The 19,610-nt window shown below is 36.8% G+C and overlaps 9 protein-coding genes across 10 annotated transcripts in view; 5 read left to right on the forward strand and 4 right to left on the reverse strand.

The window, feature by feature from the left end:
- Positions 1 to 1,191: 1,191 nt before the first annotated feature.
- On the reverse strand, positions 1,192 to 4,607 carry LOC120771863. The gene is made up of 3 exons (XM_040100112.1): positions 4,052 to 4,607; positions 3,726 to 3,798; positions 1,192 to 2,793 (listed from the first exon to the last, which is right to left on the reverse strand). Exons 1-3 carry the CDS (start codon positions 4,091 to 4,093, stop codon positions 1,274 to 1,276), a joined length of 1,635 nt encoding a protein of 544 aa, XP_039956046.1. The 5' UTR covers positions 4,094 to 4,607; the 3' UTR covers positions 1,192 to 1,273.
- A 564-nt stretch (positions 4,608 to 5,171) lies between these two features.
- On the forward strand, positions 5,172 to 6,664 carry LOC120770011 (cx9C motif-containing protein 4). Its single transcript, XM_040097104.1, has 3 exons — positions 5,172 to 5,348; positions 5,420 to 5,605; positions 6,641 to 6,664. Exons 1-2 carry the CDS (start codon positions 5,285 to 5,287, stop codon positions 5,569 to 5,571), a joined length of 216 nt encoding a protein of 71 aa, XP_039953038.1. The 5' UTR covers positions 5,172 to 5,284; the 3' UTR covers positions 5,572 to 5,605; positions 6,641 to 6,664.
- Positions 6,645 to 6,953, forward strand: LOC120770010. The gene has a single exon (XM_040097103.1). The coding sequence runs from the start codon at positions 6,662 to 6,664 to the stop codon at positions 6,935 to 6,937; it is 276 nt and encodes a 91-aa protein (XP_039953037.1). The 5' UTR covers positions 6,645 to 6,661; the 3' UTR covers positions 6,938 to 6,953.
- Positions 6,954 to 6,990: 37 nt separating this feature from the next.
- Positions 6,991 to 7,261, forward strand: LOC120770014. Its single transcript, XM_040097106.1, has one exon. The coding sequence runs from the start codon at positions 7,014 to 7,016 to the stop codon at positions 7,209 to 7,211; it is 198 nt and encodes a 65-aa protein (XP_039953040.1). The 5' UTR covers positions 6,991 to 7,013; the 3' UTR covers positions 7,212 to 7,261.
- Positions 7,262 to 7,364: 103 nt separating this feature from the next.
- On the forward strand, positions 7,365 to 8,984 carry LOC120770007 (GPI mannosyltransferase 1). The gene has a single exon (XM_040097100.1). It carries the CDS (start codon positions 7,498 to 7,500, stop codon positions 8,911 to 8,913), a length of 1,416 nt encoding a protein of 471 aa, XP_039953034.1. The 5' UTR covers positions 7,365 to 7,497; the 3' UTR covers positions 8,914 to 8,984.
- A 4,271-nt stretch (positions 8,985 to 13,255) lies between these two features.
- On the forward strand, positions 13,256 to 15,750 carry LOC120770008 (leucine-rich repeat-containing protein 10). The gene is made up of 3 exons (XM_040097101.1): positions 13,256 to 13,645; positions 14,709 to 15,293; positions 15,364 to 15,750. The coding sequence occupies exons 1-3, from the start codon at positions 13,466 to 13,468 to the stop codon at positions 15,604 to 15,606; spliced, it is 1,008 nt and encodes a 335-aa protein (XP_039953035.1). The 5' UTR covers positions 13,256 to 13,465; the 3' UTR covers positions 15,607 to 15,750.
- A 23-nt stretch (positions 15,751 to 15,773) lies between these two features.
- Positions 15,774 to 16,980, reverse strand: LOC120770009 (mitochondrial import inner membrane translocase subunit Tim10). Its single transcript, XM_040097102.1, has 2 exons — positions 16,830 to 16,980; positions 15,774 to 16,210 (listed from the first exon to the last, which is right to left on the reverse strand). Exons 1-2 carry the CDS (start codon positions 16,978 to 16,980, stop codon positions 16,083 to 16,085), a joined length of 279 nt encoding a protein of 92 aa, XP_039953036.1. The 3' UTR covers positions 15,774 to 16,082.
- A 2-nt stretch (positions 16,981 to 16,982) lies between these two features.
- Positions 16,983 to 17,446, reverse strand: LOC120770013. Its single transcript, XM_040097105.1, has 2 exons — positions 17,347 to 17,446; positions 16,983 to 17,265 (listed from the first exon to the last, which is right to left on the reverse strand). Exons 1-2 carry the CDS (start codon positions 17,391 to 17,393, stop codon positions 17,112 to 17,114), a joined length of 201 nt encoding a protein of 66 aa, XP_039953039.1. The 5' UTR covers positions 17,394 to 17,446; the 3' UTR covers positions 16,983 to 17,111.
- A 328-nt stretch (positions 17,447 to 17,774) lies between these two features.
- Positions 17,775 to 19,610, reverse strand: part of LOC120771530 (golgin subfamily A member 1) — a 4,724-nt gene continuing 2,888 nt past the window's right edge. For both annotated transcript variants that reach the window (XM_040099589.1, XM_040099588.1), the window contains 3 exons: positions 18,926 to 19,360; positions 18,562 to 18,852; positions 17,775 to 18,500 (listed from right to left, as the gene is read on the reverse strand). In XM_040099589.1, coding sequence (XP_039955523.1) covers positions 18,339 to 18,500; positions 18,562 to 18,852; positions 18,926 to 19,360 — 888 coding nt within the window. In that variant the 3' untranslated portion in view covers positions 17,775 to 18,338. The remainder of the gene's footprint in view (positions 18,501 to 18,561; positions 18,853 to 18,925; positions 19,361 to 19,610) is intronic.

A 19,610-nucleotide genomic window follows, 5' to 3' on the forward strand; every position in this document is an offset into this window, starting at 1 on the left:
GACCCTTGCGAAGCTTCGTTCTAGATATTGTAGCATGTTAAACTCCTACTTATACAGAATCGACTCTGACTTATCAAACTCTATTCTAGTCTTTGTATGGCCAGCTAACCCGCGGTCGGACCATAGACAGAAGGGTGTTAGATGCCCTCACCCTAAGGTCCGACACCGACGAAACGAAACGTTTTCTGGGCCTACTGTTGGATGATCTCGATGACAACTTCTCTGAACCTAACCCCCCTAACGGGCACTAAATAACGGTTAAAACAAACTGGGCTGTATTACTCCAAATTATTTAAGGGGGTGCAACAACAACAACAGCTCAAACAAAGAATTTCAAATTATTGGCTTTGACGGCTTAACTTTAGAAAGTTAAGAGGAAGCTGGATATTTGTATATGATGAATATGCAGGGAAGGAGAGGGGACCTTAGGCAATTGTTTGCCACTACAGTCATTCCTAGGTCCCGGCTTTCCCTGTTGCTGTTGTAGCGTTCATCTAATCCCCGCTTGGCTGGCAAGGTTCGAGGAGTTTGTCGTCGAAGTCATCTAACGGTAGGTCCAGGAAACGTGCTTTTTCAACTTGGTTGGTCGAAAGGGGTCCGCTAGGCATAAAAAGAGGTGGTTAGAGACATGCAGGGACTCATTTCACGCTGGACGTCTAATGTTTGTTGCGTCCGAAGACTGGGCGGCATACTGTTCGATGTCGTCAACGTAGTCAAGGAAAGATCTCATGTTGTTCCCAGCAGGCGGATCAAATGGAGACATTAAGCGGCATCCTGAAATCGTCTAAAGTTTCTTTCTCTGCGTTTCACTACATTTTGTCATGTCTGAAGCTTCTTTGTCTGCGTTTCACTACATCCAGGCGAACATATCGGTGCAGTGTGATTTATGACCAGCCGGCCGATTGCCTTGATGTTGTAAACAAAGTTTCCTTGACATTTTCCCCGGAAGTTGCCAGCTAGCGACTTGAGAATTTTGTTGCGACTCTGTAATTTGGCAATAATCGCGGTCGCATGAAGAGTGGAGGAGCACAGGCTTTCGAAAGTAACAGTCTGTACTCCTTCGTTCAGTTCATGAATATGGTCGCTGTGAATTTAGTGAAAGAGAGTGTCAAGCTAATTGTAGAGAAGTGAGAAAGACCCGAGTAACGGCGTTTGTTTGATACCAGTCTAATAAACAATAACAACTTCACATTTTGGTAGTCTGATTTATTAAAAAAAAGAGGAAAGAAATCCTTAACGTTTATGTTAAGATTTAAAACTTAAAACATTAAATTCAAATATTGTCATAGTCTTCGTCTAGTTCGAGCAGTGTATTCGAACTTTTGCACGTTGCAGCAAGTGTTTTTGTACCGGCTGCAGTCATTTTTGCCATTATCTCGCTTGAAGCTTTCAACATACTTTTGCTACCGCCGCCCTGTAGGCTGTTGGCAGACGTCGATGCCAGTGACGATGACGATGGTGAGCAACAGGACGACGAGGCTGATGATGTTGATTCACCGGCTGCGGCGTTGCCGTCTATTTTGCAGTCAGATAATTGATTTGTGGGCGGAGTACTGGACGTAGGTGGCGATTTCACCACTGCACCAATGTTGCTGCACACACCACTGGCTGGTGGTGAGGCCACAGCACTGGCCATTTCAACCGGTAGAGCGCCAATGCTTATGGTGGCAACAGCTGGGACCGGTGGTTTGTTGCCTGCGCTCAGCAATTTACTGTCGCCGCCGCCGCCACTATTCGTCACAATGTTGGACAAATCAATGTTGATAATGGGTGCAGCGGCGCTGAAATTGAAGTTTGCATTGGTCACGGGCGCGCTCAACGGCAAATTGCTCATACTGGGTGTTGTGTGTGGCTGTTCGCTGGCACCCAAAGTGGCAGGCGTTAACGGTAAATTGCTGTAATCGATCTTTACAACGGGCTTATTGCAAAGATCGTAGCTGAAAACGGGCGCGGGTATGGCAGTTTGTGAATGTGTTTGTTGTGTTATTGAATCGGGCTTTTGCCGCTTGGCTGGCGATGCACCGGTACAATTGTCATTATTGTTGTTGCACGGCACTGATAACGCCTGATGTCGTAGACGCTTCTGGCCCGTTTGCTTTTGTGTAGCCGAATTGGATGATACTTGCCACAAATGCTGGGCGGCATTGGCGGGTGACGATTCGGAACGCATTAACTTTATGGGCTGTACATAATTGCCATAAGCACCTCGTGCTGGCGTTGGCGTTGCGGCTGGTGTTGCTGTTGCAGGTGAGGCTGGTGGTGGCCTAGCTGCTGCTGCCGCAGCTTGTGCAACTGATGCCGTATGCACAATTACACTCCGTGTGTTATTGAGGCGTTGACGTAAGCGTTGTCTTAAATCTGCTTCAATGGCCGCAGTGTCAATAGTGCTACCGTTATGCGGCGTTAATTGGTATTGCTGCTGCTGCTGCTGCTGCTGTTGTTTGTACTGGAAATGTGTTTGTCCGCCATTGACTTTCGGCTGTCCAGGAGTCGTAGTACGGTATTGATTGCGGCCGCCTGATGTGGATGGCATGCTCAGATCGTATGGTGTATCCGAATCTGGGTAAACATCATCGGGTGAACTCTGCCCGTCCTCTTCGTTATAGTTGGCTGCCTCTTCTGCTACACTAATATCAGGCACATTCTTCACCAATTCACGCAAGAAGTCGAAACGCTGCTCGGACATGATGCATTGCTTCATGTGGGATGTTGAAAGTGTTTTTGCATTTCGCGAATTTGTTATTCTTAATGTTTTCGTCAAAAGCGATTCCACAAAGAGTTCCAATGTCCTAGGTATATATAAGGAAATTAAAATATACAATATACCAGTTAAGGAAATTCGATTTCCTTGATTAATGAAATTATAAAGAGGGTTTGAATTATGTTAAATAACGTGAATATAGAAATATAATATAGCGTTGGCTCGGAGCATAACCTATGCCAAATTTCGTGAGGTCATCTTATTAGAAATAAAAGGTTGCCATACGGGGATTTGAGTTTGATGCTAATAGTGGTCCGATAAATTAGCAAACGATCCAGACAAACGGCAAATCTGATCATTTAAATACATATGTATATACTTTATAGGATCTTCGACATTTTGCTTTATGGTTTTACAAGCTTGTTGAATATACCCTGTTCAGGATATGAAAATATGGCTGCACGATATTAATATAAAATAGTACATTAGAGCGTATATACAAAATATGCACTGCATATACATATGTATGTATTAGCACTGAGCTACATGTTCATGTGAGTAAATTCACATTGTATAATGATAATTTATGTATGTACATAGGCAAAATTAGAAAAAAAAAACAATATAATTCCCAGTCACGTTCTACGAATTAAAATATTTTTTGTGTATATATGTATGTATGTAATATATTATAAATTAAAATCACTAAAGCGAAGTTTGTGTCATAAGCAATTCTAAGAAATATTATAAAGTAGTGTTATCAAATTATGTAAATTCGAATAAATAATATTTATAATTCGCACTTGGTTGCTTGCGTTTGGAGTTATATTGCTTTAACTATGAAATTATATTTTTTTTTAGCATGAAAAACTGACGTAGAACTTTTCGTTGAAAATCAAATAAAAGCATAAGAAATTTATGTAATCCCTTAATTATCGAAATTCAAGATTTTTCACGAAGAGTAACGTAAGCATTTAAATATTTTCTTTTTATGAAAACATGCTTAGCATTTTCAAAAGGATATAGATTATGACGGGAACAGCTTGCGCGACCTTTCCGATGTCTTCATCACTCTGCATTATTTTCTTGATGCGACCCTGCAAAACAAAAACAAATCTTATCAGATATTTCCGCTGTGCGAAATGAAAGCGTACGTGTGAGTGTGTATGGGTAAAAGTTTTGTACGCGCAACTTTCGTACGAATAAACGCAAGGGGCGTATGAGAACCGAAAACGACGCTTTAAACAGAAACTTTAGCAGAAACAATAGCATTTACTGTTTCATAGCTACCGCGTTTTCTTTTACAACACACTCGCACTTCCATTCACTTCGATGAAGTGTAGCACTCACCGCCGGAAAACGCGCATTGTATTTCTTCTTCTTTGACGGCATGCTGCAGCAATGAATTCAGTGGTTTTGTAAATTTTATTTGTAAAAACAAACACTGTTTTATTAGTTTACTTTTATTTTATATATGCAATGTTGTCCAATTGGTGTCTGATTTGCTTTGTTTTATCTTTACTGCCGTTACAGCCAGTTTTCGCCAATATCACAACTTCTGCGTTAACTACTTCCTCAATACTGTCGTTACTGATGACAACGTTGGCGTTGGCGTCGACAGCAGCTTTTTGCTTGTGTATTTTTTTTTTTTTTTGGTTTTGTTGTTCTAATTCTAAATGGAGGGGGTTGATGTTTATACTGTGTTACTGAGAAAATAGTTCACTTCCATCCAACAAATAAACTAACTATTTCCCCCACGACACTTAATCGAAATTGAAACGTACAAAATATGAAAAACTGTAACATAGAATATTGTTTTTCTCAGTAGTTAAAAATTCTAGACAAGAAAAATTGACACGGCTTAGATTTTCCTCTATTTGATATGACGACCGAAGCAGCTGTCAAATTTTTTAACAGAGTTGTATTGACGAACGTTTTAGTACAGAAACATTAAGCGATGTAAAACGTAAAAACGTTAACGAACTATCGTAATTATATTGAGATCATCCAAAGAACCGAATATTGTATAAGGGTAGTAAAAGTCTATAAACACTTTTGAAAAAAATTTTATAAGTATATGTATTAAAAATATAAAGAAACATTAACCAGGAGAATGGATGATTACTTACTTATTTACGTTGAAGTCGTAAGAGCCATACGGAGCATTTTTAAATTTCAATGTGTAAAACTGTTCAGTCTACATATGTATTTAAATATTTTGAAATTTTCCTAAGAATACAATTTTCCGTTAAACTATATCGAGTGGGTAACGGTTTCAATCATATGAAATATATGGAATATGTAATGTTAGAATGGGAAAACGTTATTTCATTTCACTTTTTAATCTTTACAGCAAATAAATTTTTATACAGATTAGGTTGTAAAGAGATGCGCTCTAAAACACTCAGGAAAATCTAACAAAAACCTCTGAAATATCACAATTTACTTAAACGAATACCAGATCAAATAAAATATGTCTGGCAGCTCTGCCAGGGCGCACCGCAAAAAAGCCGACAGTAGAATAAAAAATTGTAAATAAAAATTATAAATGAACATTGAATATTTAAATTATTTTCCTCTTTGATGTCCAGTAAGCGCAAAGATCCTTGTAAGGCAAACGCATGTAAAATACAGGCCTGCTTGAGCGGTGAGTATTTTTTGGAAACGTGTGAATTGGAGTACTAAAAAAAATTATATAATTTTGGTTTGCTTCCAAAGAAAATCACTATCAAGAGAGCAAGTGCTTGGAGGTCCTGGAACAAATGCGTCTATGTTGCTTAAAGTGGCATAAGGAATCAAATTGTTGTTCAGGAATAATTTTAGAAAGAAGTTACCTCGTTAGCAAGGACGAACAAAAGCAGGAGTCATAAAGCCATAACAAAGAACACATTTACTGAATAAAAGGTAGGAGTGTGTTAAGTTTTTAAGTTAATAGTTTGGTTTAATAAAATTAAAATTACAATTAATTAATGTTGCTTTCGAGACATGACAGTTGGGTCTTTGTAAAGGCAACGTTTCAATTATTAGCAAAATGTTTTGCGCCGCTGCAACAACAATTTGTGGAATATGGTTTTAGAACGTGTGTAGGTTGATAATCAAATTGTAAATGCATGTTAATTTTAGGTAATGATGTTGATGCAAGTTGAGGTGATAAAAATATTACGTATGCTCGACTTTCAGAAACCAATTTTCATTAGTTTCTTAAATTCTTTATTTGTAATAGCGCAGGTAGTGTTGATTACCATTAAAATATATTTTTAGAAACCAATGGTAAATTATAGTATGACATTTGAAAAATGTTCTGTTAAAATTTCTTGGGGAAATATTTAATAGTATACGCTAATGGCAGTAATTTTTCTAGAGCGTCTTCGAAAAAAGTTCAAGTCGGTGTTGGTTCACCTGAAATCCAATCGTTTTCCTCAGGTATCGCTTAGAGTTTTTCGAAATTTCTATATTTCTCTTTTTGGGAACACTTTGAAGAAAAAAACGCTACTTTTTGCGCAAAAATTTATTAATTAATCAAAAATATTAACAAATTTGAAAGGAAAACGCTGGTTCTTTCAAATTACGTATAGAAATAGTGTTCAAAGTGTAATTTTGAAGTTAGGGAAAGCAACCGACTTTAAAAACGTTAGTTGTAGAGAAAACGTTCGAAAAAAAACGAAGTAATTTGGAGGAATGCTGCCGGTATGAGAAGTCATGGCCAGATAAAAATCCGGATCCGTTCCCGTAACGTAGGCCCCCCTGTGACGGGAATGGTTAAGTGTACAACCCTACTCCCCCATAAACGCTCTAAAAACTGCTTTTGCTGATTTTCTGGACACTGGCGTTCATAATTCTTATAAGCTTCTATAGTGTTTCGTATGTTCTTATACTTTTTTTTGTAAAAACAAAGAACCAAAAAGCAAAACAAATTATAATTATATCTTTTATTTGTAGGATTTTCTATTTCGGTGAATAATGCAAAAACCTTCTATTCCGCCCTACAAATCGTCACCTGAAATACAAGAAAGAATACAACAGTTGCAAAAACAAACCCAACAAGAGAGTGGACAACGTCGTCGTACAGCAGTGCTGCCAAAACGCACTTGGATTCAACGTAATCCACGGCTTTTTCAAATAACCTTTATCACCACCTCATTGTTGGTACTATTTTCAAAGCCTTTGTACGACGCCTTCATTGCCGTTCCCGTACCGCCACCAAAAGGTGGACCACCACCAGGTCATAGACGTTAAGTAAGCAACTAAAGTGCAGTAAAACTCGAAACGATATCAACGAGTAAAGTCAACAGTTAATGTAATAATTAAAGTAATGGAATCAGTGCGCAAAGCTAAGCAGAGACTACGCAATTATCCCGTGCTACTGGGCAAGTGTGCTGATAAGGCAGCTGTTTACGCGGCATGTGTGACACGAGATTTAAATGTGCAGCATCATATTTGCGATAAGGAATTCAAGCAGTTCAGTGAATGTTTACAGAAAGCAGCAAAAGAAATGAAAACTAAATTGTAAAACGTACTTGTAAATGCTGGATTGTTATAAATGGAAATTTTTCATACAAACTGTTGATGCTATTTATTACTTTTCGACATATTCAATGAAAACAAATTAATGGGTTAGTCAAAATGTCGAATTAATTCCCACAAATATTTAATGCAAAAGTATAATAATATAAATACAAAGTCAAAATATTAAACAATCAATCAAAATAAACTGCATATGCTGGAACTAACCAAATAGTTTATAAGCGCATGACAGCTATTTGTACAAAAACCTAACTATAATCAACATATATAACATGTCCATGTCTAACACTGCAGCGAAAAACATCCCACAACCAACTAAAACGCTTCTAAGCCGTTGCGGCACACTGCTACTTAAGCTTAGCTTTCGCACGCATCTACTTATATCTATAGCACTGCGTCTGCTGCTTATCACCTACGGCCATTGGCATGACGCGCACTCGGAGGTGCCCTACACTGACATCGACTACAAAGTGGTCACTGATGGTGCGCGGCATGTGCTGCAAGACGGCAGCCCTTTCAACCGACACACCTACCGCTACAGTCCCATTTTGGCATACATGCAGCTGCCCAATGTGCTGCTACATCCAGCCGTCGGCAAAGTCATCTATGCTGCATTCGATATATTTGTGGCGATATTGATTTACTTGCTTGTGCGCCTGCAATTACAAGTGCAATGCCGCAAAGCGGTGCATGCATTGCTGAGTAAGTTTGGCAAAATCAGATCGGCGCAGCAGTACAATGAAACCGATGCACGCAATCGTCCGGAGAATATTGCACGTGCCAGCGCTTGCTTTTGGCTCTACAATCCACTAACGGCGATCATATCGACACGCGGTAACGGTGATAGCTTCTCCAGCTTCTTTGTCATCTTAACTGTCTATTTGCTCGTAAAATCCGAGGATACGGAACGCGGCGCGAACTGGCTAATATTCGCCGCCGGCCTCACACATGGCTTCGCCATACATTTACGCCTCTATCCGTTGCTCTTCAGTCTCGCCTACTATCTTTGCTTGTCGACGAGCCTAACACGCAGCGCACGCGATCTGCTGCGACAAATTTTATTTCCCTCATGCCGCCAAATGTTATTAGTTGTGGGAACGTGTATTGCGCTCTTCACGGTTACCGGGTTCTTCTATACGCTCTACGGTTGGCAGTATATACACGAATCGTATTTGTATCATTTTGTGCGACGCGATGTGCGACATAACTTTTCGCTCTACTTCCTACTGCAATACCTAAGTGGCAATGCAACGGAAACATCGCTGCTGGAGAAGCTGCTCATATTGGCACCACAACTAGGCTTATTGCTCTATTTAAGCTTCAGTTTTGGACAGTTTCGTCAGACGCTCACATTCTGTGTGTTTGCGTTGGCCTTCGTTATGGTCACTTTCAATTCGGTGGTGACGTCGCAATACTTCGTTTGGTATTTGGCGCTGCTGCCGCTTTGCCTCAATAACTTACAAGCGATTTCGCTGGCGCGTGCTGTCATCTACTTCGGTACATGGTTGTTAGGGCAAGCGTTATGGTTGCTGCCCGCCTATCTGTTGGAATTCAAGACCTGGAACACATTCTATTGGATTGGCGCGCAAGGTGTTTTATTCTTCTTAATCAACAGTTATCTGCTAATGCGTCTGATTGAACACTACAGCTTTACATCCTTTAAGGTGAACTTTAAAAAACTCTTTTAAATTTACATATATACATACATATAGTACTAAACACACACACTCACATGGACACTTGAATACTTGCACTTTGAAAAATATGAAATATTAAAAAAGAATACAAGGAATGCTTACAAAAGTATTTTTTTATAATAAATTTCAAATTCAATTCTCTTGTAATATGCGTTAATCTAAATCTAATAATAATAATATTTATAAAATGCAATACAATAAAATTAAAAGCTTTAATGTGAATACAAATCGTAAATTACAGATGAAGTGTTTAATCTTTACTATGAAGCCTTCTTTACTATAAAGCCTGCTTTCCTATGTAGCCTACAGCGGCGATGATATAATAGCGCTCAAGCACCGGTCCAGACGATAATGCATAAGCTTATCGCATCTAGAGCATGTGGTCACTCATGCCATCGAAATGTTGCTTAATTATCTCTTCCATAGGGTTAAGAGTGTTTGAAGCGTGTTAATATTCAGCGTGTTGGCCATCTAAGCGCTAGGTTCTACATACATCTATACATATATGAGTATGTATGCATTTAGTTTATATTTAGTTTCCGCTGGATCCAAAAGTGAATGCTTGACCTTTGTTCTATGTAGTACATCTGGACCGCAAGCGTTTGTTTATATAATTAACAGATTAGATGAAATAGTTGGTTTAATTCTGGCGTATACAGTATCTGTCAAAAATTTTGTAGTATTAAGCAGAAATGTACTCGCCAATGGAATGATTATAAACATTATATACATACATATAGTACATATGTATGTAGGTATCTGAATAATTTATAAAATTTCGTGAAGATATTTTGTCAAATATAAAAGTTTTCCATATAAAGATTTGCCATCGGCCGTTCAGTTTGTATGGCAGCTATACGCTATAGTCACCCGATATGAGTGGTTCCTATAAATGAGCAGCTTCTTGGCGAGAAATGGGCGGGGCAAAATTTCAAATCGATATCTAGTTTGGGTATATACATACAGACCAGATGAAGAACTCCAATTAATACATTATTAATAAAGACATGTCTATTGTAAAGTCCACTAATCAATCACTATTACAACTTACAATCGGTTTATGAGTGTGTCAATGCGTATCAAGCTACGATATATTTATTATTATTATTTATTATTATTATTTATTATTATTATTTATTATTATTATTATTTATTATTATTATGTATTGTATTCTGATTGGTCAATAAAAACCCGTTTAGTGTTCATAATTTTGTGTCGTACTGTACTGTATACTGCAACGATTTCGTACTCACGTTGTTCATCATCTATAAATATTCACATATAAAATAGATCACATTTTTAAAGCACCATTTTTAATAACATTTTTGGTAAGACCGTCAATTTTTTAGTGCTAAAGAGAAATTATACCCTTTATTATTAAGTGGGGATACAAAATTGTTGTTATTATGAGAATACCCTGTGTCTATAGCGCCTTATAAACTTGCTTCCCGGAAACCAATATAACAAGATTCTAATTAGATTTTCTTAGTACGAAGAGATTTAGAAATAGCATCAGGTTATATTAGGCTAAAAGATCGATCCTGTTACAAGCGCCAACAGGGATCTCATTTGTTAAGCTTACAGTGCCAGTTCGTTGTGTTACCTAAAACTATTATAGGTATAGTGACCATAAAGACCCTCATGAATCAACAAACCGCCTTGAGGTTATCACAAATTTGTTGAGGTGGCTTTGAGGTTGCCGAAAGTTTGACTGCCGAGTTGTATCAACCTCAGTCTCACAAAATCTGGACAAGGAAGCAGAAAGTGAAACAACGTACTTAATTTTAAATTTAAATTTAACTTAGAGGTATCAACTCCTCAATTACACACTTTAATTAACTGCACCTAGAATGCAATGCCAAAAATACTCAGAACAGAAATCTATAAATATTATTAATACTAAATAAATACTACGAGATTCCCTCGAATACTATCACTTCAAAATACAAATTCCAAAAAAAACTCGTATATTCGCACATACATACATACATATTGCATACGTGCCGCGGCCCTCGGCCCGCATCCAGTACACCAGTACTCGAACTCGTACTTTGGTGCATTTATAAGTAAGTGTGTGATAACGATTAGCGGTATTGACTATGTTCACAATCGTTATTTTCCTCTTGTTTGTATGCACAATGAGATCAGCAGAATCGGGGCCTGTCCGGTGATAAGTGAACGAGGCAGATTAACGACAATAAGACAAGTACATATTGACATAATCGAAATTGTGTTTTGAGCACGAGATTTCTACCAACTGTGGCTGCGTATCGTGTGAGTGCGTGTATGCAATTATAATTACATATTTATAACGGGTGGCTAGACAGACTTTTTTGAGGTATGTGGTTGATCTCGCTACAAAGCTTCCGGTTGCATACCCCGGACAACTAGTAATTTATCTATACGTTTAGGATTAATGGTAATATAGGAAAGAAGACGAAGGCTATATAAACCCATTTTATAATTTTATACGTCGGCTAACCATACTTGGTTCTAGGTTTATAAACGCAGTCCATTGACCAGAGCGAGGAGCTGAGCGATTTAGCTATGTACGTTCGTCCGACTCCAGTTTTTGAGATATTGATTTGAAAATTTGAGCACGACCATTTCTTGCCAAGAAAATGCTCATCTCACGGAACCGCTGACATCGGACCACTCTAGCGTATAGTTATCATACAAAGTGATCAATCGAAATCAAGCTCTTGCATAGAAACATTTTTCATTTGAAAATATAGTTTCAAGAAATGCATGGACAACGGTCCAATTTACCAACAAATTGTTTAGACCGTTGCACTGTAGCATATAACTGACTGATCGCAATCAAGATAAGGATCTTTTTATACCCTTTTGTGCTATAAGGAATGCACATGTGAAGTGTATTACAGCTTCGGTGCAGCAGCAGTTAACGTTTTTTCATCTGTTTGGAACACCCTTTATATTGTATACACATATACATATGTATAGACACGATAGATGTCTACGGACCATGAACTCCCCCAATATTTATATAATAGTCAATTAAAGATTAAAATTTTGAATTGAAAATTCATCGAACTGCCATGAGCTGTAGTAGTACTACCGTTGTTCACATGCGTCAACACTTGAATTGAGAGCGACTCAAACCGGTTTAATAGAAAAACGTCACGTTTTTCAATTTTATTTTAAATAGCCAGAGATTGCCAATACTTTAGCGTTATTTATTGTGTTGGTTAGTTTGTGAATCATAAACGCCGCTTAAATTCGCAAAAACCGAATTTGCGAATGCCGAAATGCAAATTTATGAGGAAAAAAAATAGTGAAAGGGGAGAGAGAGTACGATAACAAATACGCCAGCGAAATACATGAACCACGACGAAGGCGCTGGAACTCGTAGAGTATACGTACATACATATGCACATACATACATACGTCTGTGACTACAAGGGTCGTCAATAAAACGCCGACAGCAAAACACGCTCAGCACGCAACAATAACATTTGTAGTAGCAAACAGTATGGCTAGTGACGCGTTAGTAACGTGCTTACTTATATTTTTAGAAGGTATAAAGTGAGTGCTCGTAGACTCTAGCGTGCTATTTCGCTATTGAAACTGAATGTTACGACGTGCCTTCTGTCGTTCGACGCTGCGGCAAAAGTAAACACGCACACGCCGACTATTCGCACCGCCCATGCGAGCAGGTTTATAGCAAACCCACATATAGTACATATGTACATATGTATGTAAGTATGTAGTTTTGGAGCGAGCAAGTTTGAAATTTCAATTACACCTGTGCGAGCAGCTGAAGTGAACGCGTGTGCTGGACGCAAGAATTGCATATAAGCTTATTTACGAAATGCAACTACATATTTACATATACTGGAATACACATATTATATTCACTTTTTTTTAAATTTCTGTGTAAAACGTTTACGAAAAATGCAGATGAGCAAAAGCAACACGAATCGCAAGAAATAATACAAGTTAACACACACAAGTGACGCGGCATACATTTGTACTTATTTATATACATGTACAAATATATGTATATAGGAGATTTCAGCAGTTGTTTGCCAATTTCGGTGCATATTTTGTTAGTGTGTTCGCATAATCAGTGCTTTAACGACCAACTGCTTCAACGCTGCACTGCCTGCCCAGCTACGCTGTTGCCTTTATTACAGTAGAGTACCTGCTTTCATGTGTTGTGTTGCTGCCGTTTCACCCGGCAAAGTTCGTTGGTGACTATAAATACTTTAATGTGCAAAATAAAAACTTAAAAAATTTTTAAAGAATTTCACACACGACTGTTTTTTGTTTGTAAATGTCATGGAGTGTTTTAATAGAACTTTGTAAAAGTCATCAAAAAGTATTGACGTAAAATATTTCTTCGTATGCTTCACGAAAGCGAAAGCAAATAAATCGCTGAGGAAGCGGAAAGGGGAAACATACAAAACAGCAATTTTATGCAAAAACAAAGGCCAAAATTACAAAACAGACGTAGCAAAAATTTATATAACAACGTGTCGTATCAACAAACGTTTAAAAATTTTTCGCAAAATAGTAAACATGAATCGAATTTATCAGTTCTTCCGTCACAATCACGTCCTGGCCATATGCGAGGATGCCATTGATAACAAATCGTTTACGTTGAATTTGTCACGTTTCGAGATGCCTGATGTGCCTGACTTGGTGGAAAAGTGTCCAATATTGCTGAAACTCTTCCTGAATCACAATCATTTGACGAAGGTGCGTATACCGAATATTACACCAAAGTGTTTAATGTCGCTTTTAATGTTTAATATGCAAACGCAGCTTATTTACGTGCATACATAACAGTATGTTATTTGATTGATGTACGTAGGTACGCTGTGGGATATTTTTGCATTGAGTGGTTACTACGTTGTGCCTGGAAAGTTTTTGTTTTGTCATGATAAAAAAGGAGTGTAAACAAAACAGAATTTTCATTTCTTCGTATGATTGCGCTTATAAATGTGTACAGCGACTATCATTTTTATTAAGAATATTGCTTAGGTTCTTGGGTATTTTCTGACTTTGCATGCTGATGTTTTAATTAAAATGCAGACTTTGTTTTTGTTAAAAACTAAAAATAGGTAAATAGTACAAATCATATTACTTTTGTGGCTACAAATATATAGTGAAGAGGGTGAGTTTTATATTGACTATCATTTTGTTGAGAAGGTCACGGTCAATGGCTTATTGGAAAGTTTGGAATTGAAACGGAAATACGATAAATTGAAATGAAATTCAGTTTACGAAGCATAGAATGAACATTTTCTTAGCTCAGAAAAAATTAGTTTAAAATAAAGCTATAAATATTTTAATAACAAAATTTAATGCTTTGTGAAGTAAGATATTAGAACAGCATGTAAAATATAAAACCAAACTCTGCCGAATTAAAGCAAAATAATTAAAATTTTATAAAGCATTTTCAAATCTGCGGCATCTGGTAATTAAATAAAAATTAAACAAAATATTTCATCTGACACCAGAGTTCAATTTTATGATTTTCTACTATCGCTTATATTATTTGCAACAATTATTTCCATCTATTTTTATAAATGCATAAACAAATATTAGCTATATTTTTAATTTATTTGTTATTAGCGATATATGTAGATGATAAGCAATGCACCTAGTACCTTTACCGTCGCTAATATTGTTTCTTCCAATAGGTGGACTTAATGTCGAACCGTCATAATTTTATAGTTATATACAATAAACACCTGCCTGAATATTTTTAATAAAAGTCAACAAAATCTTATTCCATGTAAATTCTCCTCCGTTGTAGTTGCCACCCATTATCGCCAATTTGTCACGCCTGCAGGTGTTAACACTGGACTACAATCGTTTGGATGCCTTCCCAGTCGTCATTTGTCAATTGACCAACCTGCGTATACTTAATCTTAGTTGTAATGAAATCGCTAAACTGCCACCGGAAATCGGTCATCTAACACAATTAGAAACATTCTGGTGCAATAATACGGGTCTATTAGAAATTCCCGAAGAGATTGGCAACTGCCAACGCCTCGAGACGATGGGCGCACGTGGCAATAAGTTGACTAGTTTACCAAACAGTATGGGTTTGCTGACGAATTTACGTTGGCTCACATTCGAATCGAATGAACTGACTGATGTACCCGCCACACTCGGTGCACTTACCAAGCTGGTGCATCTAAATTTCAAGAGTAATCTACTCACCGAAGTTCCCGCTTGCCTGCGTCAAATGCGTAAATTGCAATTTGTTTTTCTTAATAACAATCGCATAGGCACAATGCCCGCAGAGGAAGATCTTTTTAGCACACGATTTGTGCGTGTGCTGAATCTGTGTGAGAATCCACTATGCAACGAGGAGGAAACGCGTCAATTGCTTAGAGTGAGTGGGGCAGGAAATGTGCAAGAAATAAATATATAATTTCATTTATAATATTTTATATTCTTTACAGGAGCACATGCACGTTCAATGTGAAGAGCGCTTCGATTTGGGTGGACAACAGCGTCTGGCGACGCGCAATAATGAGCAAAGTGAAGATGAAGACGAAGAAGAGGGTGATGTAAATTCTGATTGGGAGAATAGTATAGCAACTAGTGACTTGGATACTACAGATGAGAGTGGTCCCGAAAATGACTTAGAAGATATTTCCATGCTTATACCAGAACTCTCACGCTATATAACGAATTTTACATGAACGATGCGCATTATGGACTGGAGCGTATTTTTGGTAGCTGTGCTCTCAAACGTACATACATACAGACATATCTAAAAATATATTTATATGACTTAATATTGGTATTGAAAATATGTGATAACTTCTAAACTTTTAAACTTATACAAAACAAAAACAGAAAAAAAACGTTTTAATTTTATTTTAAAACAAAATGGTTTTTATTGAACTATAAGTGGAGTAGGATTACTCATATGAAATGCAGTCACATACATTTACATTTAAATATTATATTTTTGCACAGCAAAATGTTGCAATGGTGTGCTGTCAGGTATCGCACCATCGACAGCCATACTAAGGAAAGTGTCAACAAAAGGAAGTTGGAAACAGCGCAGAACTGGCGTTTAAAGTCAGCAAACTTAAAACTACTTTAGTAAAAATTATTGGTTTATTTTTAAATTAGTTTTGCGGCCCGAGTTGTTGTTGGCTTTTTAAGTAGCTTAGCCAGACATCTTTTTCATTAGCTCCTCATCTTGTATGGACATAGCCGTTAGTTTTTTGCCAATTTTTTCATGTATATCCAAATATTTGGCCACACAGCGGTCAATACAGACCATTTCACCCTTACCTGTGAACAAGAAAGAATATATTTATTTACAATTTTACTTTTGTTGTAGCTTTCTTTCTACAGGATGTACAAATTTTTACTATAAACACATTCCCGCAATATACGCTTCTACTTTTTTAAAAAATCAAACATATAATTGAATTCTCACTAAATTTTAGTTGTTGTTGCTATTGTAGCAACGGAAAATAGCACCAAAAAATTATCAGGACATCATCCGTTCCAGTTTTTTATACCATACTGTTATTATTGCTGTTGTTGTAACGGTTACCTAATCCCCGTTGAGTTTAAATTGTTTGTAATCTGACGGTAGGCCCAGGAATCGTGAGGTTTCGAGAGGTTCGGCCCACAGGGAGTCGGTTGTAGATGACTAGGCTTCATTGGGCATGCAAGAACTTTAACCACGTCATGCTGATACTCATTGCACACAGGAAATTATAATATTATCCCGACTTTCGTGAGAACGGTTATAATTTTACTCTGATTACTTTGCGCTGTAGTAATCCTAAGAAGTTTGTAGCGAGTATCGGTTTACAAATGTATCACACACACATTTTTATCACAGTCGCAATCAAAATAAACTCACAGAACGTCACTAATTTTGAGACGAATATTTACTCACCTAATTCAGCTTCGCCATAACGTGGTGGTATGCATTTCTTGTGGCAGGCATTTGTCATACGATTATATAAGTCGGACATCATTTCAATCTCCATTTCTTGCATTAACTGCAATTTAGCCTGGTCGGCTTGACTAATTTGTGGCATGGCCATTTTGCGTATCTAATTCTGTTTTTGGTTTTAATAAAGAGATTTGATGCTAATTAAACACTATGCGCGTTGGTTCCAAAGAGCTGATTGTTGCCGGGGAACAAAACTATAGTAAACAATGGCTGCTAATTAATTTAACCGCTGAAGCTTCTTTCACCGACAGGTTCGTATTCGCCAGTATTAGACTTTCGCATGCGTTCACGTATTTGCATGTCCTGATAACGACGGTGATCTACAGAATTTTTCGACAAAATAAACCCAGACACACCAGCAACTGTAATGACTGACCTGGTATTTTTGTAAAAAAGAAATATAATTTTTTTTTAAATATTCGTTCTTAATATAATAATAATTGTACACTTTACGTACCAACAAATAGCAATTTTTCCAAATGAACCCAAAGACATGACCCTCATGAAATTTTAGTGAAGCAACGATGTAATCTCAGCTGGTTTTGACATAACCTCAATGTTTTTGTCGTTGACAGCTGCTAAGCCGCAAATGTGTTGCCACATTTATTGCTGTAGCCAGACGATTTCAGCAATGTGTATACCCCTCACGAGTATATAAGGAATATTACTTTCGGTTGGACCTTCACCTTTTTGTAAACAAAGTTTCAGTACTTGCCTTTGGTTATGAGTATTATATAATTAAAATGCGTTTGCTGTTTTTCGTGTTTAACATCTTTTATAATATAAAATTTGACAACAAAATAAATTAACAAAGTTTACAAAATATATATGTACATATATATAAATAAATATGTATCAAAATGCTTATACATACAAAATGGAATGATAAGCTAACAAAAAATAAATATGCACGTAAATCAACATTAAAACCTACTAGGGATTTTTACTTAAAACTTAAATAACCGAAATTTCGCATAAATTTTGCAATCAACATTAAAACTAACTAAAAATTTTCACTTAAAGCTTAAATAACCGAAATTACGCATAGTCTTTCAATGATTATAATACAATTTGAAAATTTGAATGGACAACATTCGTAATACAGTTACGTAACGTTTTCCGAGTTTTGTAAATAAACAAATGTTATAGAGAGTGATTTGGCGATTTTAAATTAATCTAGGTTGTAATAAGTATTTTTATAAATTCCTCTTGCTTTTTAGCTAAGATAAGGTGCTGGTAGTGCTGAATCAAATTCCAAGATGTGGCATATAAAATAACTGAAGTCAATACGCTTCTTATATTAAACGCTGTCTATGAGCAAAATCGCATTCGTAGCTGCTGAAGTTTTTGAAGTCTATTGGTCGTTTGGCTAGGACATTCTAACTAGCAACAATTGGATTTTAAATTATACTAGTATAATATATATCAAGTGCGTAAATGATTTTATTATTAACTCGGTGGTATAGAGAAGGAATGTTGACCCCTACCATGATTAGGTTTCGAGCCGAACCAACTCATTTTCCAATTAAGCGTGTCCTGCAGCAGTTTTTCCTCATCTTTGGTGAGTTGCAATAAAGTTGCAACGGCGCGTATTAAATGTCGTGCTTCCACCTGTTAATAAATTAATTTCTTTTAAAAAATATATAAAAAAAACGTCTCATGTAGCACTGACCTCGCGACTAGTAAGAAACTTGACAATTACATGCTTCAAATATTTAAAATTGACCTCGTCCATAACTATACTACTGCCTGTGGCTGCGCTCACACCGCCACAGTGCTCACAAGCTAACGTATCATTCACAACCGCCGCACTGGTGGCAACCGCAATTGCGTTGGTTGGCGGTTTCGCAGTAATGCAGTTGCCGTTACGCTCCTTTTCAGTTTCGAAGGATTTGGCGCTGTGAAACTCCTTTTGCAGTGTCTTCTTCAGATCGGCCAAGCGTTGATTTAGAACTTTTATTGTCTTGAGGGGTGCGCAAGTAAAACGTAGAAAATATGTATACAAATGAATATGAAAGTATTATTTTAAAAATTACCTTATTTTTCTCGCTTATTTCGCGTTGCATTTCGTCGATCTCCTTCAGCTTCTCATCATTCTTATACATCACAGTCTTTATTTCTTCCATTTCGATTTTACACTGTTTCATCTCTTGTGTTTTGGCCTCCATTTCACTGGTTAGCTGCTCGTTCTTTTCGTGCAGCTCGTTGGCTTCGTCACGCTCCATGCGCAACTCTTTACGCAGTATCTCCTCGCTCTGTGATATTTCAGCATTACGCAACAATGCTGTGAGTTTTTCTTCCTTTTCGGTTTCAAGTAGGTTTTGCGCTTCGTTCAGCTGCTCCTGCAATTGTGTATTTTGTTGGCGAAGCGATTGTGCCACATGTTCAGCATTGGTGGCATATTCACTGAAACGTTCATCTGCCGTGCTGATGCGCAATTTCAGATCTTTCGTTTCATTTTCGAGTGTCTCCTGAATATTTAGGCAAAGAAATATTTTAGTAGAATACGTTAAAAAACTTCGTTTGCTATATATATGTAATTTTTTTTATTATAAAAATATTAAAAGCAAAATAAAAATAAAATAAATAAAATAAATAAAATAAATAAAAAATAAAAAAATATTAAAAAAAGCGAAATACTAAAAATTAATTAAAAAAAAATGTATTTTAAATACTAAAAAAAATTTAAAAAAATACTAAAAAATTAAATTAAAAAAAAAG

This window comes from Bactrocera tryoni, chromosome 3 (assembly GCF_016617805.1).
Source record: "Bactrocera tryoni isolate S06 chromosome 3, CSIRO_BtryS06_freeze2, whole genome shotgun sequence".
NCBI lineage: Eukaryota > Metazoa > Arthropoda > Insecta > Diptera > Tephritidae > Bactrocera > Bactrocera tryoni.

What these genes read in the sequence shown, in the direction of transcription:
- LOC120771863 (XM_040100112.1), bottom strand. Translation starts at nt 4,093, where the DNA reads ATGCCGTCAAAGAAGAAGAAATACAATGCGCGTTTTCCGGCG. An exon ending in ACAATGCGCGTTTTCCGGCG is followed by an intron (nt 3,799 to 4,051) that starts GTGAGTGCTACA and finishes TTTGTTTTGCAG; the next exon opens with GGTCGCATCAAGAAAATAAT. An exon ending in AGCTGTTCCCGTCATAATCT is followed by an intron (nt 2,794 to 3,725) that starts ATATCCTTTTGA and finishes CCTTATATATAC; the next exon opens with CTAGGACATTGGAACTCTTT.
- LOC120770009 (XM_040097102.1), bottom strand. Translation starts at nt 16,980, where the DNA reads ATGGCCATGCCACAAATTAGTCAAGCCGACCAGGCTAAATTGCAGTTA. An exon ending in TTATGGCGAAGCTGAATTAG is followed by an intron (nt 16,211 to 16,829) that starts GTGAGTAAATAT and finishes TCTTGTTCACAG; the next exon opens with GTAAGGGTGAAATGGTCTGT.
- LOC120770013 (XM_040097105.1), bottom strand. Translation starts at nt 17,393, where the DNA reads ATGAGGGTCATGTCTTTGGGTTCATTTGGAAAAATTGCTATTTGTTG. An exon ending in GGAAAAATTGCTATTTGTTG is followed by an intron (nt 17,266 to 17,346) that starts GTACGTAAAGTG and finishes CAAAAATACCAG; the next exon opens with GTCAGTCATTACAGTTGCTG.
- LOC120770011 (XM_040097104.1), top strand. Translation starts at nt 5,285, where the DNA reads ATGTCCAGTAAGCGCAAAGATCCTTGTAAGGCAAACGCATGTAAAATA. An exon ending in AATACAGGCCTGCTTGAGCG is followed by an intron (nt 5,349 to 5,419) that starts GTGAGTATTTTT and finishes TTGCTTCCAAAG; the next exon opens with AAAATCACTATCAAGAGAGC.
- LOC120770007 (XM_040097100.1), top strand. Translation starts at nt 7,498, where the DNA reads ATGTCCATGTCTAACACTGCAGCGAAAAACATCCCACAACCAACTAAA.
- LOC120770008 (XM_040097101.1), top strand. Translation starts at nt 13,466, where the DNA reads ATGAATCGAATTTATCAGTTCTTCCGTCACAATCACGTCCTGGCCATA. An exon ending in ATCACAATCATTTGACGAAG is followed by an intron (nt 13,646 to 14,708) that starts GTGCGTATACCG and finishes CCTCCGTTGTAG; the next exon opens with TTGCCACCCATTATCGCCAA. An exon ending in AAACGCGTCAATTGCTTAGA is followed by an intron (nt 15,294 to 15,363) that starts GTGAGTGGGGCA and finishes TATTCTTTACAG; the next exon opens with GAGCACATGCACGTTCAATG.
- LOC120770010 (XM_040097103.1), top strand. Translation starts at nt 6,662, where the DNA reads ATGCAAAAACCTTCTATTCCGCCCTACAAATCGTCACCTGAAATACAA.
- LOC120770014 (XM_040097106.1), top strand. Translation starts at nt 7,014, where the DNA reads ATGGAATCAGTGCGCAAAGCTAAGCAGAGACTACGCAATTATCCCGTG.